The 17,339-nt window shown below is 36.8% G+C and overlaps 1 protein-coding gene across 1 annotated transcript; it reads right to left on the minus strand.

Annotated features, from left to right (window-relative positions):
- Window positions 1–7,477: 7,477 nt before the first annotated feature.
- On the minus strand, window positions 7,478–16,166 carry LOC149829061 (uncharacterized). Its single transcript, XM_090017262.1, has 5 exons — window positions 16,096–16,166; window positions 14,949–15,180; window positions 12,555–12,652; window positions 11,078–11,185; window positions 7,478–7,779 (listed from the first exon to the last, which is right to left on the minus strand). The coding sequence occupies exons 2-5, from the start codon at window positions 15,175–15,177 to the stop codon at window positions 7,618–7,620; spliced, it is 597 nt and encodes a 198-aa protein (XP_089873388.1). The 5' UTR covers window positions 15,178–15,180; window positions 16,096–16,166; the 3' UTR covers window positions 7,478–7,617.
- Between the last annotated feature and the right edge of the window lie 1,173 nt (window positions 16,167–17,339).

Genomic DNA, 17,339 nt, shown 5'->3' on the forward strand with positions numbered 1-17,339 from the left:
CCAACCTTAAAGTCAATTGCTTATAATTGTTCTTCTATCTTTCTATCATTTTTCTTTTTTCTTTTTCTTAATTTATCCTTTCGTCCTCTCCCTTGGGATCTTTCTTTCTAGTGATTCGATGTTGATTTAGGTGTCTCTATTTCATGTAATCTTAGAATTATCTCTTAAAAGTATTAGTTTAATGCTGATCAATTTTGTGATTATTTTTTTTTGGATAACTGGGGAAAACTGCCTTGCTCACCGAGTTTACTGGTGTCAGATGCACAGCTATGAGTTTAGAACTCGTGATGTCTTGTTAATGTGGCAAAGTCACAATTCGCACCCCCCTAAAAAAAGGCTTTGCTTATTTCATTGCCACCAATAAGAAAAGACCTCCATGAAAAAGGCATCCCATGTTGGGAACACCATTTCGTATGTCAACGTAAATAGAAACCCTTGTTGACTGTGGGCCTATCAGGAAAATGGTTTTGGTATATTGGTTTCACCTGCATACAAAAATGGGGGAAAACCCTTGTTGACTGTGGGCCCTGCAGGAAAATGGGTTTGGTATATTGGTTTGACCTGCATACAAAAATGAGGGGTTTTATATGTAAACCTCTATTTTTGTGAAATGAGTGAAACAAATGGAGCCTAAATTCAGCTCCAAGGGGTTTGGTGCAGTGAGGAGGCGGTCAAGGTTCCATTCCCATAAGTGTCAAACCCCTTGCATTAATGAGGGCAATGTCTACTGACCAATCATTTCAATAGTATGGGTTTTCAAAGCCAGTTGACTCCCTGGTGACAAGGGATGCACCACGCCTTTACACCATCGGAAAAGCGACCATAAGTACGACAAACTTAACCAATGCGACTAGATCTCTAGTCCCAAGGGTGGTTTCCCCATCCATCATAAAAAAAAAAAACAGAAGCCTACATTTATCTTTTTGATTAATCAATAGCAAATTTTGTAAGATCAAACATTTTAACTTGGGTGGCAAAAAGTTGCATCTTCTACAAAACTTTGCCCTTTAGAAATGTAACATGATATATTAAATGACCACATGAACGCATAGCACACATACCATTGAATTTCCAAAAAATAATGATAGTACTTTATAAGAAAAATGATACATTTTCTAAAATACCCTATAATTTTTGAAATCCGTCCCAATATCCAAAATTTCCAACAATTGACTTTTTTTGGATCTTTTTATTCTTCGCACAAGCGAACCTAGGTTCACGTGATATATAGGTATGTTGTCTCGATCTCACAACCTCTCACTAAAAAGTACATTCGCACGATGATTTTGCAAACCTCATGAAGTTTGCATAACCAAATTTGTGAACCTCCCATAACTAAAATCTACGTACCTTTGTAAATACCATACAAAATTCACATATATAGATGATATTCACACTTGTTTCAACTATTTGCTGTGAACAACTAATGATAGGCAGTTAGTTTTTATTAGTTGGTAGCAAAACAAGAGGACTATCACTTTATATACTCACTGAAAAATAAGGGGTAAGGTAAATGTCCTTTGACAGTTCCGTTCCATCTACCATGTCCTGTTTGTGGTGTTGTTGGAGTCTTTCTGTGAATCTATGTAGATGCTACATAAATTCATAGTACCTGATATATTCATATAAATCTATATACAAACATAACAAACAAATAAACAAACGTGCAAAACTAATACTTACGTCACTGGTCAACATAATTTTCATGTACAAATCATGCTCGTTTGACATTTTTTTTTTCTGCATACCTTTTTGGTTCCCACTAACCTATTTTCATGATCAATTGAAAATGAATATAAACACTTATATGTCAGCCCCACTGGTTGTATACATACATAACTTGTTTCATAGTGAGAGTTTGATTCTCTTTCTACTATCAAAATTTTCTTTATATGTATACATCATAAACTACTTAAGATATACATAAAAGACGTAAGATATTGAAATAATTAATCAAAAAACTTTAAATAAATATATAGAAGCAATTTATTCAACAATTCTTAACAAATACATATTTTGCAACAAGCGGTATTTAAACATACTATTATTCATGTTTCTGCCTATTGTGGTTAACCTCACTACATACGTTGCACTTGTATGACACATCTTTGTGTTATGTTCTTTGTCTCTTCACCTTAGGTTGTCCTTGTTTATGAGAGTATTTTGATGCATAGACATGAATAAGAGTTGATGAAGCGTTGTGTGAGACATTATCTATCATCAAAATGAATAAAAATATATTATATACAGCTCGATACGATTCAATTTTGAAGAACTTGTTATAGTAATCTTATGACAGTCTTCATACCGATGTTGATGGCAATACACTACCTGCACACGTAATTATTGTGCCTCAATGCCTGACATTTTCTACTCGATATTCTTTATTTTCTAAAAAAGTTTCATTAGCATAAAATAAAACATCACAATAAGAGGTACTAGGGGCTTGTCACGTATGGAAAGAATAATTCTCAAATTGAAACCTTTTGCTATATTAGATGTTAAGCACCCATATCTTCTTTCTGAAAAGTGACGGTTAGCTTAATGTTTTAGATCTACGATGGTGACAATATAATTGTATGCAACTTCATATTGCTCTTGGACTTAAGAAAGAAAAAAATTGCATCGATGTCTCGTGGCTGCTACAGTTGCGGTCTACCAAATGACACTAAGTAGCGAACCAAATTTCTTAGCAAAGTTCTTTTTTAGTGCTTCATGCAATATCCAACATAACATCTAGGCTATGTATGAGGAACAACATACTTTATCCCTACATGCCTATCTGAGATAATTGTCAATACTCCTCTATCTCTAAACTCGTCGAAGCGTATGAGTTTTTTCTTTAGATACTTAAAAAACCACGCCCATGAATTCTTCAACTCCTTATCTATAACTACAAATGCTACAAAAAATATCTCATAACATAGATCAATAATATGAGACGACAACAATATACACATGTATTTTTGTTTTAGACATGTGTCATCTACCATAATAACTGGAGGTCATCATTTTAAAAACCCATCAAGGCATTGACAAAATGATAAGAACAAATACTTAAACAATTCTTTTTTATCAGTTTGAATGTTTCCTAATGCTCTGGGGTTAGTCTTCATCAAATGATTCAAATAGGCAGAAAACATCCTGAATGACTCTTTGAATGAACCCTATAACTCTTTCCTCGTTCATTCTCATTTATGCCATGTTTGTTTGTAAGTAACCTTCACACCTTTCTCATGATTGATGCTATTAATGATTCTCTTAAAGTCATCTTTGAGTTATCGTGAAGACATTTGTAAATAACACCTGAAATTTACTTTGAAGATACTTTTTCTACTAGAAGGTTGCCCAATCATTCACCACATGTATGGTAACTTTCATACTTCTTCACTTGAAAGAACACTACTCTGCACACCTTTGTGTAATGGATCTTTCAAGGACAATCAATCATAGTTTGCGAGTTCTTTCTTGTGCATACGATAGTGACTCTTATTGCATCTCTTTACGAATTTTGTTTTATAGTTATTCTTGATGACATAATCTTTCAAAAATTCATGACAGTGTTGAAGATCATTAAACCTTCAACCAAAAGCAATTTCTTAATCATTTGAGCCTGTTGTTAGGGACTGAAAAGGTTCTCAATCATTTGAGCCTGTCTGAGAGTTCTTTCTTGTGCATACGATAGTGACTATTTTATTGCATCTCTTCATAAATTTTGTTTTATAGTTATTTTTTATGACAAAATCTTTTAAAAATTAATAACAGTATTGAAAATTATTAAACCTTCGTCTAAAAGCAATTTCTCAATCATTTGAGCCTGTTGTTAGCTACTAAAAAGGTTCTCAATCATTAAGTTTTTCGTTATGCAACTCGTCACATAATTGAGATGTCTCCAGTTCAATGATTTTAAATTGCCTTTCATTATATAAGAATCCATTGAACGAGAATCTATTCAACCACGTCTCATTAGTGTAATAATATAAACCAATTCTACTACCCAACAAATGCTTATATAGCTTATACAACATATTAAGGGTTCGACTTTTTAATTACCATTTATGCATTATTTTCATCCACCATTATTTATCCCATGTCATCAATGTCTTGGTCCGGCTCAATCGACATGGTATAGTCTTTATTATCAACATCATCTGATTCTCCACTGTCAACATAATTGTTGTTACTACTAATTGACTGTTTGATTCATAAACTAAATCAAAATTTATTGTATTTATTGCTTTCTTTGCTTTCATACATGCAACATTCATGTATTTTCAACTTTCATGATTAATCATAAAAATAACACCCACATCATCACACTTATATCTTAAGCATACATTACAAAGTCCAACAACTTGTACCTAGTTATGTCATATGCTTTGAAAGGTTGCATGTTATCCAAATTATTGCGATAAATATCAATAGCAATTGTTTACTCACATAGTTCCACATCTTTTGCAGTGATTCTTTGATCATGTACACCATTAATTATTCATGGAAGTTTTTCATTGTTTGCACGACAAACATCTATATCCCTAATTGGTTCAAACAATTGTATGTCCTCCACATGCCTGAGTTCAATGTTCAATATCGCTCACTATTTCGGACAATTAGATGTTTGCCAAAGGATTGAGCTCAATAGATTGTGCCTCAAATAGATGCATATTATCTATATGATTCATATAATTTCATTCATCAACAGTTTCTCGTATATCACTTTCAACTGCTTCTTGTTTAACTTTGCAAGCAACTAAGTAAACATCGTTGCTAAATAACACCGACTCTACATCATCATCCAAAACATCTATCCATATATCTTGGCTACCTACTTTAAGAGAATAACTATACCAAAGGCTCAATAACTCTTCCACATATCTGGTTTTACGAGACATCAAAATTATAGATTATTTAAAGCTACTATTTTTTGGAGACTAGTATAGATTTTCAAGTAAAGTGATTAGTGATACGGTAGTATACTTTAACCTTATCAGAGGCCATTATTAATAGCTTACACCAACCACACAATATATCATTCATTTAATAAAAATAACATATGAGAAAATGTTATCCATATACCCTTAATACATTCAATTAATAAAACTACCTATAGTAACTACTCTTAAAATCAATTACCCACAATAACCCCCTAGCCCCTATTCGTCAAGTCCAACCCCATTACACTAATTGAATGCATGTGCGTAGTCAACTCTAGCTCCATTATACCAAGACAAAACCACTATATATATAAAACCCCAAACATAGTAAACCCAAAATAGTAATTCTAGTGTCAAATATTAAATAAAAAACAGAAAAACATATATACAACACCAACAACTAAACACACATACTACAAGGCTATTAAATGCTCATATTTACAAAAACAAGTTTAGAATGAAATAAAATAATATGCATATATATTGTTTATATGAAACTCATATTTTGACCTAACCAGAAAAGTCGATAAGAAGGATACCGTAACCTCATCAGAATGAAGAAAAAAGATTTCATGAGAATCACAACTAAGGGAGAGAAAAAAGGGTTAGGGGTTTTAGAGGAAAAAGGGTTGTGGTTCCTTCTAAAAAAAAAGACTTTATATATGATTCAACAAGCATGCAAATGCATAAAAATTTATATACTAAAAATTTGCGCATGTCAACACGTATTTGCGGATCTCATTGAAGAGAGTTTCGTCCAGGGAGATTCACAATCACTTTCACGAAAGTCATATATTATTTGGGAAAGTAGTATCATATTTGCCATATTCATATAAGAGCACAAAGGTTGGGGACATTCACAATAATTATATGTGAATGTCATCGCACATTTGTAGACCTCTTTGAGGATCATTTACTTAACGAAGATTCACATGGTAGCTCATGAATGTCATACAATATATATATACAAAGGTAGTACCATACTTGCAGAGATCCATCAGAGTGCAAAGGTCAAGGACATTCACAAACATTAATATGCGAATGTCACCACACATTTGTGAACCTCCTTGAAAATCAATTACTTAAAGGAGATTTGCATGGTAGCTCGCGAATATCGTCTATATATGCAAATTTTGTATGACATTTGCGAAGGTACCCAAATTTTAATTACAAGAGGTTCACAAATTTGGTTATGCAAAATTAGTGAGGTTCACAAAATTAACGTGTGGAGTACTTTTTAGTGAGAGATTGTGAGATCGAGACAACATATATATCGCACAAACTTCAGGAGGTTCACTTGTGCGGAGGGTAAAATGGTCTTAAAAAAGTTAGACATTTGTGAATTTGGAAATCAGGCGAATTTTAAAAATTGTACCGCATTTAAAAAAACATGTCAATTTTCCCATACAGTATGGTCATTTCCTGTTCTTGTTTGGGGTTATCTTCTTCACATACGCTGGTTCCTTTTTATAATCAGATGGCTTGTAATTCGGTGTCACCCCTAAATACAGGGAATGCATAGCTTGGGCCAATGCTAAAAGTATACACTAAAGATATTTTCAATATCTTGTTCAATTAAAAAAACATAAAAATGTTTAAATGGTGTTAAAATTGCACTAACATCATGATCTCATCCAGATACTTAGAGATTTGGTGGACATACTGTGGGGCAATACTTGATGATGCGAACCGAGAAATGCAATTATTATCAATTAAGCAATCTTTGAGAACAAACAAGCTAGATATTAATCATCCAAACCACATGAGCATGGGCTCAGGTAAGGACAGCCTTACGTCGAAATGTAAAGCAATGAGAGGATGTTATATAAAGGTTAATATTTGGGGGATAATGAAAGTACAGAGCTATTGATTAGAGATCTTCTTTTCATATTTTTAAAACTTTTTAATATAAATCGGACCCTGTGAATGTGATCAACAAGGTTTGTTTGGTAGAAATGAGTTATAAATCATGTGATTGTGACATGTAAGCAGTTTTTTCAGGGCTTCAAAAATCAATGGCCCCAAAATGTACCAAAATTTTACTACAAAAATCATAATTTTATATCGGAAGGTTTCAACCCTAGCAAATAAACCGTGCTTCAAACATTTCTGTGGTCAAATTGAGTGGATACAGCTTGAACATATGTTTTCCAGTTCAATAATTCCATACCTTCATTAGTACCAAAATATAAACCTGTTCTATGAATACCTCCTTGTGTCGACCACCATAACCTTATATCTCTTCCTGCTACCTCTGCTTGTGTTAATCACCATAAGATTATATCATTTCCTGCAGTACATGAACTGTGTGGGACACTTTTCGTTCATCATGACAGCAGATCTGTGTAGTCATTTTTCTCTTTTAGCAGGTTTTCGGCAATTACTAAAATTTTTCTTAAAAAACGCAAATATTTTCTCAAAAATTATAAAAAATCTATGATATCCTAAGAAACTGTATAGCTAAAATATTTGCTCATACCAATATTGGTGACTAAGCATGTCCCTGTCAATTGCAGAAAGCAAGGCATAGCCATGAGCATACATTCATGCATGTGTGCACGTGCACACACCCATCTTATTAGTTTTATATGAAATTTGTATTGACACTTCCGTGAGCTGCCATCAGAATTCTGAGAGAAAAAAAAAATGGAGAGAAACATCAACAGAATGGAACAAATATAAGCTACACTACAATATCAAATGTGGCACACTGGTGACACTTGATGTACAACGCTGTAAATCCAAATTTGTTCTCCAAGCAAAACTCGGCTTTAGCTTTACATCCTCTAAACAGGTGTTCATTTATGACTTCACCCAGCCTATCCCGCACAAAATCCAAATTAACCTGTCATAACAATTAAATTGTGTTTTGATTACCAACTGAGAAACAATATAAGTGATTCTTTCAATATAAAACCAGATTTAAGGCAAAATGCCACATAAAATCAGTGAATGCAAAACAGATAACAGTGATAAGCACTTCTATAGCAAAACCATGTAATAGTCATAAATTCTTTTTGTACTAGTGAAGTACCCTCTAATAGCCACAGTGAATAAAGTCCTCAATCATGATCCCAGCTATCCTGTGTTTGTAAGTGTTCCACTTGTGAATACTAAACCATCATGATGGCATTCAAAACCAGCTCTCATGTTGGGCTGCCACCCAGCCCAACCAATCTCAGTACCAACCCACCTCTATTGTGTGCTTGTGTCTGAGACCATGGACCAGGCATCGCTGGGTGACAGGCCATCATGAGCCAGGATTTGAGCAAAAGAAGAACCTCCCCACCTGCCTGGCTTTTCACTTGGTCCAAGTGCAGCCTGTGATCAGCCAAAACCTATCTTGACATGGGAGCAGGAGTTATTCCAAGTCAGATCATAGTGGAGCTGGCTATGGACTTGGTGAAATACCTAACCAAAAGGTTGGAACTTCAATAGAATAGGTAACTATTGAGCTTGAATTAAATCAAGCGACTTAAATGAAGTAGCCATTCTAGTTGATCAACTTATGAATTTTTAACAGCCCTTATCAATTTGACGAGACAAAACAGCACCCAATAGTTCACAGAATCTATCTGAGCTTTTCCAGACTAGGCACAATTGAGACATATAACAAAACTAGTTTAATGACAGAGTTTCCAACTCCTCATCATTGAATCAACAAAGGGACGTCCTCTGGCAAGAACCTTCAAAGTTCAAACTGTATTCTGCTGAAAGATGGGGTTCGGTTACCAAGATTGTTTTGGAATGATAGAAACAACAGGATACGTACGCCATGTACAGACATGGATAAGCTTTAAACAGTTTTGACATGTGGAATACAACTTCCCGCACAGTGTTGTGAAAAGCGTTGAGGCGTAGCAAGGCGCTCCACCAAAATCTGAGGCGAGGCGTAAAGCGTAAGCCTCAAAAATTGTTTTTTTTGAAACTTAAAAAAAACTATAAAAAATATCTAAAATTATAAATAAATAAAAAGTGCTTTATTGATGAAGCAACAACCAACAAGAACTAAAAAATCTCAAATAAATATTGAAAAAATATGAGATTAACATGTAAAACAGTAAAAGTAACATTAATGTAACAACTTGATCTACATAAGTATCTAAGAAACCAAAATTCTCTCACAGCATGAGATCTTATTTATGTTGTTTTTCAAACATTAGAAACCAAATTTCTCTTCAATTAAATTGATCTCTTGCTGCATTTGCAGGAAAAAAAAAACAGAGATAAAAAAACATCCAGAGAATAGCCATATGTAGTAGAGAAAACATGGGCCTCTTCTGTGTTCAATCCAATTTCAGCAAGCAATGAAGTTAACTGACGCAAAACCGAAGCATAAGTGTTATCAAAATCCAAATAAAAGAACATTTACAGTTCTATAGAATCATTCTGATGGAGCTGAATCATTCAACAACAAAGGAAAAAGACCCAAATACTCAAATGTGTATCAACAACTTAAAACACTCTACCAAATATGCAGCAATCACAATTGCATCAATTATTTAGATGAAAAAAACATGTATACATCTATGAAGCATCTAAAGCCAGTGGTTTTGATATATTTATATGTATATCTAATAAGTGAAAATCAATATTAAAAGTATATCATGTCATTTGTATTGCATCGGCTGAATTTGCTAAAGAATCTAACTTATGTCTACAGACTCAACACAATACACATGCTCTATTTCTCCAACTTCTGTCATCGTAATATATCAGCTGCAAAACACCTTGGGGTTAGCAAACTCGACGAGTTTAGTCCCTAACTAAGATATTGTTTTTTAACTCAGTTAGGGATCAATCCGATCCAACTCAGGCAAGTCACGAGCTGACTCACCGAGTTTGCTAACCATGCTGCAAAGAGCTTGAATCAACCTTTATATATTGAAATCTCGTTGAAATCTATAAACTGCAACTTTTTTCTATTGAAATCTCGCTGAATCTATAAACTGTCACATAGGTATGCATGCAATAACATAGGAGAGAAGAGGGTGACAGAGGAGAGAGGTTCATAGACGAGGCTGACAGAGGAGCAGTCTTCGTCTTCTATTTCTTCTTCTTCTTAGGTTGATAGATGAGCAAGAGGTGGGAGACGAGCGAGAGGTGGGAGAGAGCAGAGAGTGAGATAAGGGCTATGTCACACGGACTCGGCTCCAAGGTCGCCGCACCAGCGTCGACACGCACCGACACGGGTGCGGACACGGGTGCGGCTCGGACTCGGTCAACCCGACCCTGGGTGTGGTCAACGCACCCAGGGTCATTTTGGTCCATTTTTTGGAATTATTTTTTTTTTGAATTTTTTTTTTTTGAAATTTTCTGGGCTACAGCTGTAAGGAAAAAAACCCATCACAACTAAAAAACCTGTACACTTTCAAGTTTTAAGTACAGAATGGGCACAACTCAAGTTTTTGTGGTTTTTTCCTGTATGAAGAAAGTGAATTATTACAGTGTATGAAGAAAGTGCCCAAAAGTGAATTATTCCTGTATGAAGAAAGTGTACAGAATGCCTTCACAACTCATCACCTGTCCCCTAATGGGCACAACTTTGACCGAGTCTTATATATATATATATATGTTTTTTTTTTTAATATATATATAGCCGAGTCCCCGTGTCCAAAATTTTTGAAATTGCGCCACACCCGTGTCGCACCCGCACCCGCACCCGCACCCATGTGACATAGGATAAGGGGGAGACGAGAGGTGGGAGACAAGCAGGGAGGTGGGAGAGAGACGAGATAATGAGGCCCCCCGACAAAATAACCCTATTTTTTGGTCAAATGGGGGCTTTGACCCCATTGGACCAAAACAAGGTGAGGCGTGTACGCCTCACCTTGAGGCGCGCCTTGCCCTGAGGCATGCGCCTCAGGGCTTTTGCGCCTTATGCCTGCGCCTCAAGGCACAAAGCCCCTCACCTTGAGGCGAGGCACACTTTTTGCGCCTTGAAGCGCGCTTTTAATAACACTGTTCCCGCATTTTTTCCTAGCTCTGAAATGATAAGCTTCATAATAGTTGCAGAAACAACAACCATGATTATGGTAATGAAGATGATGAAAACAATGGCGATGGAAGCAATCAACTAGTCCAGGTTAAAAGCAATTCTCAAAGCAACTTTGTCCATTATGAATAGTTCGAATTTGAGATACCTTTTCATTTTGAAGATCGAGTTGAAGCTTGCATGATCCACAATATACTATATGTTGGTTCTCTTGTAAGTATCCTTTTGTGCAGACAGGGCACCAAACACGGTCAATCTTGCAGATATGGAAACCAAGTGAGCAACATTCAACTGATAACAGTCAATAGTGCTACTACAATCAACATCAGAATTTGAAAGAACCAGTCCAGAAGAATTAGGCTACATGAAAGCAACAAAAATATTTGGGGCACTGACAATTGCAGCTACGTTTAGTATAAGAGTAACAAAACACAATCAGAATTTGAAAGAACCAGCATAGAAGAATTAGGCTACATATGAAAATAACAAATATATGTGGGCACTGACAATTCTAGCTATGTTTAGCATGAGAAAATCAAAACCTTAACATATTTCGATAGCAAAGATGTACAGGATTAGAATTCTCACATATCTTAGAGAAACTATTGAACAACAGAGAGAGGTCATTCTTGAATTTGAAATCCTTCTAATGGGCAACTAGATTATGCACTTTCCTGTAACTAAGTTTCTCTTTTTTCCTGTGTTCTTTTTCAGAAAAGTTGTGGGATTTAAACTTAAGACCCCTCTGTTGAGATAGAGCAACTCTAGCAGTTCAGCTACTATGTTCAAGTCATAACAAAGAAGTTACTGCATGGGAGGATATACAAAGTAAAAAGCAGTTTGACCAAATGGAAAGGAGGATACCTCCAATCCTTACGGGACATCTAATTACCTGATTCTTTTCCTCGAAACTGGTGGACCATGGTTACCATGTTTTTCATTTATTGTGAATCACAACCGAAGACCCATGATCCAGCATACCAAGTCATCTTTTTCAGGTAACGTGATCCTACACAAACATACCCAGTTCTTTGGGCAACTAACAAACTGCAAACCAAAACCTACAACTCAGGTATCGATGGTGGGATCCACAAAAACCACTTATTCTTCCAAGAAAAGCCCTTGTACATATCATCAAAGGAATGGTATTGGTGAACATATGCACCCAAGGTATGAATCCCAATATTGGTACTTTTGAGGGTTGGTGATGATATCGTGCGCCAGCAGCCAGAATGAGAACTTAAAGGTAACAATGTTGGAATGGGTAGATTGAGGCATTTTGAAGCATCTTAGGATCTAAGGCAAGCAACAAAAACATACATCCAGCAGTGAAACAGGTTATGCACCGGGCAGATTGGTAAGACACCTTGCTGAAGATCCATTTGTGCTCTCTCCAATTAGATTTATCCTCTAATATGCAAAAACTTAAAAGATACGACATGCATCAAGTACAGATGACCAACCAGATAAAGTACAACCATAATTAAGTAGATGTATAGCTCAAGCATGTAGCTCATACAGATGGTTAGAACTTCAACATGCATCACTTACCAATTCAAAAAACCACAGATAGACCAAGGACACAAAGAAGCATAATAAGCTTATCAAATAATCTCTCCAAATACCTGCTTTTCATTAAGTTTCACATGCTCAAGAACAGACTGAGCTAGATAACTGTCTTCTTGGTCCAATATCCTCTCATAATCTTCTAGTAATGCTCTATCTGCAAAGTGTTGATTATAGAGATTAGGTTTACAATGACAAATTAGTGAACTAAAGCACATCACATATATAAAAGAAGCATCTAAATGAGTGATTAGATAAAGAATTGATGCGTTCCAGCCTTCCAGGTGGGCTTAGATTAGGTTTGAGGGTTTAGGTGGACTCGGTTAGGTCTAGGATTGGTCAAAGTCAAAATCAGGTAAACAAGGTAAGCTGGTTTTGGTAAAAAATTTGGTACACCCAAACAGTGTGGAGGAAAAATTCCAAAATTTGGAGGGATTGTTCTAGACACCTTAGGAAAAGTACAAACCAATTTTTAGGGTCAGGTGACACAGGGACATGTCGGTATGATTTCTGAAATGGGATGGTCAGACATGATTGGACAGGTCAGACAAGGTTTTGGGATAAACACACTCGGTTTGTAAAATCGATATCTTAGAACTGATATATGATAAAATCAAGATTTTTGGAAGGTTCAAACTAGATATCCAAAGGAATTTAGATCAAAATTTTAGACCCCATGGGGTTCATGGATTGGGCTAAGCAATTTTTGGAAGTTAGGCTAGTTTCAGGGTTTATCAGGTTTCAGGTTTAGGAAGAATTGGGTTAAGCGGGTTCTAAGCTGGGTTTAGGCTAGCCAAAAGGGATTGGCTTGACTTACCAAATTTAGGCTAGGTCGATCTAGGTCTGCTACAGGGTCTTGTGTTGTTGGAGAAGGTTCAAGCTCCACGAGGTTGGCTTAGAAATGCTGGAATTTCCACCGATGGCAGGGAAACCTTGAGTGCAACCTAGTTTGGACAAGGCAACAACTTGGTCTAAGAAAGGTTCAGACCCAAGAGGCCAAGAGGGATCTAAACACCTCTAGTTGATTGAGAAGAGCCCTTTCGAAGGGTGAGATGAGTCAGGGGGGGAAGGGACTCGCAAGGGATAAGAAGAGAAAGAGAGAGACAAGTCAATAGAGAGGGATTCGTGAGATAGAGAGTAGAGAGAGAGAGAAAATGAGAGCGAGGGATTCACGTGAATTCTTCTTCTTGATTCCTTCCACCAAATACAAGCCTCTATTTAAAGGCTTAAGGAGGATACTAAAAGCCAATCACATAAAACAAGGCAAATTAACTACATAAAACCTAAACTTAGATAAACCTAGGCTACCCTAGTTAGACCCAGAGTTACTGGAAGCGCCTAGGCGCATGGGGAAGCGTGCTTCCCCAAAGCGCGTTTCGAAAGCGCAAAATGTCGTGCTTCCGAAATGTGCAGGGAAGCACACTTTTTTTGGGAAGCGCACTTCCCAAAAATGGGAAGCGCGCTTCCCCCACGCTTCCCCCTCGCTTCTCCATTTTTTTCATTTTTTTTTTGCTTCCCCCTCGCTTCCGGTTCGCTCCCTAGGTCGCTTCCGGTTCGCTTCTTAGGTCGCTTCCGAGACAATTCATAATTTTCTTCTAAGTCATCCCACGCTTCCCGCTTCCTAAATTTTTGAAAGTGCCTCGCTTCCCGCTCCCGCTTCCTCGACTGGTAACTCTGGTCAGACCCTCCCTTGGGCACACTTAATGTAATGCCCAATTCCAAGGGAGCAATTGGACTTCCCAAAGTCCATTTAGAGAGGGACTAAAGAGCTACACGTCTCTCATGGGGGAGCCTTCAAGAGGGCTACATGCCCCCATGGTGGCTCTTAATGCTGGTGGAGAAGCCAAGGTGGTGGGACCCATTTGCTGAGGTGTCTTCACTAGAAGGGACGTCCCAATGTAGTAAATGTTGAGCTGAGGTGGCGTCCTAGGGATGGGTCCCACTTGGCCTACTTGGTGCCTCTGATGATGTGGCGCCCCAGGGATGGGTCCCATGGCTGGATGGAGCTTGGATCTTGGATCAAGAGCAACACCAAATGGATCTGCTTCAAGTATTTGAGGCATTGGGTTTGGATCTGGGCTTGCAACTCTTAGATCAACTTTGAAATCTTGGGACCACGGATGCGGATCGGGGGTCCTCCACAATTGGGTCCGCATCAATCTCATAACACGTACATCTTAACATGCACTTATGAAAATTCTTAATTTGCATTTGTTGCAAGCAAGTTTAACACATCCAATTTTGGCAGCGAAAAACATATATGTAAAAATTATTGAAATAATTTGAAGATACCATGTTCTGGTTAGACAAAAACAATATGCAAAAGCAACATGAGATTGTGAGAGTCAATATTAACATTGAAATAGCCAAATTCAGTGACAAACCGATATCCAAAAGTGTAGCACTGTTGGCTTAAAACAAAACAGATGAGCATTGAGAACGACTTAGTTTACTTCTTTTAATTATTTCAGCTGTGATGTCTTCATGAAGAAGCCTTTCCATCTTAATCATCAATTCTATATACTCATTTTGACTTCGCTTAGAGGCCACACGTGCACCATCAAATTCCCAAATTGGATCATCAGCATAAGTCTCTGAAATTTCATCACAATTGCGAAAAGATGCCTCTTTGATTTTTCTGAATTCATGACAGACTATGTCCCTAAAAGCCAATGTGACCATGTCCTATCAAATATAATGGTGTGCAAGTTATTAGGACAACTGCAAGAAAAAACCACAATGCTTCATTCCCAATGAATGATGATTAAATTACAAGACGTTAATGATCTTAAAGTAAATTAAGGTCACCATCAGCTTAGAATCACAACCATAACGAAACAGAGCACTGTCTTTGTCAGATTTTATAAACATACATAGATTCGATGGTTGCTAAATTAACAAAGCCTTCGTGCTCAAAGAAATCAACAACCTGGCCTTAACTCCAGCAAAACCTCTCATCAAACATGAACAAGCCCTTACTTTTTTAAGTAATTCTGTAATTGATCATTATATGCCATGCTTCTCAATCAAACAAACAAACAAAAAACGGGGCGTGATACGACATGCTGAAAGCAATTTCTATATCTCCCTTGTTCTCTAAAAGGAACGTCGAAACTGAAAAGAGAATGCATACTGCTAGCTCTTTCCATCCCAGTTTGAATTGTTTGTTGAAAATCGCAATTGTCAACTTTGATGAACACTCGTTTAAGATCATCAGAAACCATTCGCCCAATTCAACTCCTATAGTGTGTTCAGGTGTACAATTTATACCAGATTAGTGGGGTAACATGGAAGTATTTATTCCCAAACAATCCATAATTTACTATCTTATCCCACATTTCCGGATAAGCAAACACATCCAAACACTTCCTCTCTTTTTTTCCCGATAATCATCCAAACACTTCCTTACTCAACAAGTAGTATATAATAACAAAGGCGAAAATATTTCCCCACTTGTAGATGGAAAATACAAATATAAGAATATATGAACTGCTACTTATTCTGTTCGGGGAAAACCAATCGCCTTCTTATGTAACGTGAAGATGGGAATGCTTTTCTGTGAAATTTTCGTTCAGAAGAATTAAGGAAACAATGTCTTACCTTTTCGTTCTGCCGGAATTTCCAGAGCAACCTTTCTCGATCATTCTGAACCCTTTTTAAACAGTTCTCTCGAAGCTAAACTCATCCAACCAAATCCTTCAACAGGTGAGCTTCTTGAATGAAAAATAAAACCCATGAAAAACACAGAGAGAGAGAGAGAGAGAGAGAGATTTTTGCCTTTTCTCTCCAACTGGGCTTGTGGGTTTTCAGAGGGGTCCTTCTAGTACGATGGTCGTCCATTTTCGCTTCAAAATTTCAGAAATTGGGGATCGGATTTAGGCGGGAAAACTGAGTATCCAGCATCCGTTTTCTGTGTTTTCACAGTCTGTCTAAGAAAAAGAGAAAGACGAAAGAATGGCAGACCAGCTCCTGCTCCTCTTCTTCACGCAGAATTTGCGATTCGGAAAATTTCGCGGTAATAAACGCGATGAGGCGCGTTTTGCGCCGGGGGAATCTTGAGACCTTCGAACTATGTCACAGGGATACTCCAGACTTCCTCCAATGTCGTGTCCTTTTATATACTTTTTTTAAAGTGAAAAAGTAACCTGAGGCGCGTTTTACACCTAGAGATTCTTGAGACCTTCGAGCTATGTCACAGGATACTCCAGCCTTTACTTCCGTGTCGTGTCCAATTATATACATTTTAATGTGATACCGTATCATGTCTCCGTGCCCTATGTGACGTGTCTCTATGACATTAACATTTTTAGTAAGGCCCACACTTAGGGATGTAAACAGTTCGGATTCGGATCGGAAGTGGCCAGTACTAGATTCAACTAATTGAAAGTCGTCTAAACGGGTTCAAATGGGTTCTAGAACCCATTTTACAAGGACAATACAATTATTTTTCGTATTCGAGTTCAATTACATATAAAAAAGGCCCATATGATATGGGCTTTTCATCATCTGAATATGTTTAGATAACCATATTGTCCTTGTAAAATGACGTGTTCTTCAAAATGCCTCACAATTTGTCCAAATCCCCCCCATATCCAAAATGTTTGATTCTCGACTTTTTTAGGATATTTTTACCCTTTTGCAAATATAGCACAAAGTTTCCAAAAATGATTTGTGAAAGTCATACTATATTTGTGGACGTACGTTAAAAAGTATTTAGTTAAAGAAGACTCACACATTTTGGGGACATTTACAAAAATGATTTGCAAAGGTTGTACTATATTTGTAGACTTACGTCAGAAGTATTTAGTTAAAGGAGGTTTGCACATTTTGTGGACATTTACAAA

Source organism: Nuphar pumila, chromosome 9 (genome assembly GCF_984573655.1).
Source record: "Nuphar pumila chromosome 9, dmNupPumi1.hap1.1, whole genome shotgun sequence".
NCBI lineage: Eukaryota > Viridiplantae > Streptophyta > Magnoliopsida > Nymphaeales > Nymphaeaceae > Nuphar > Nuphar pumila.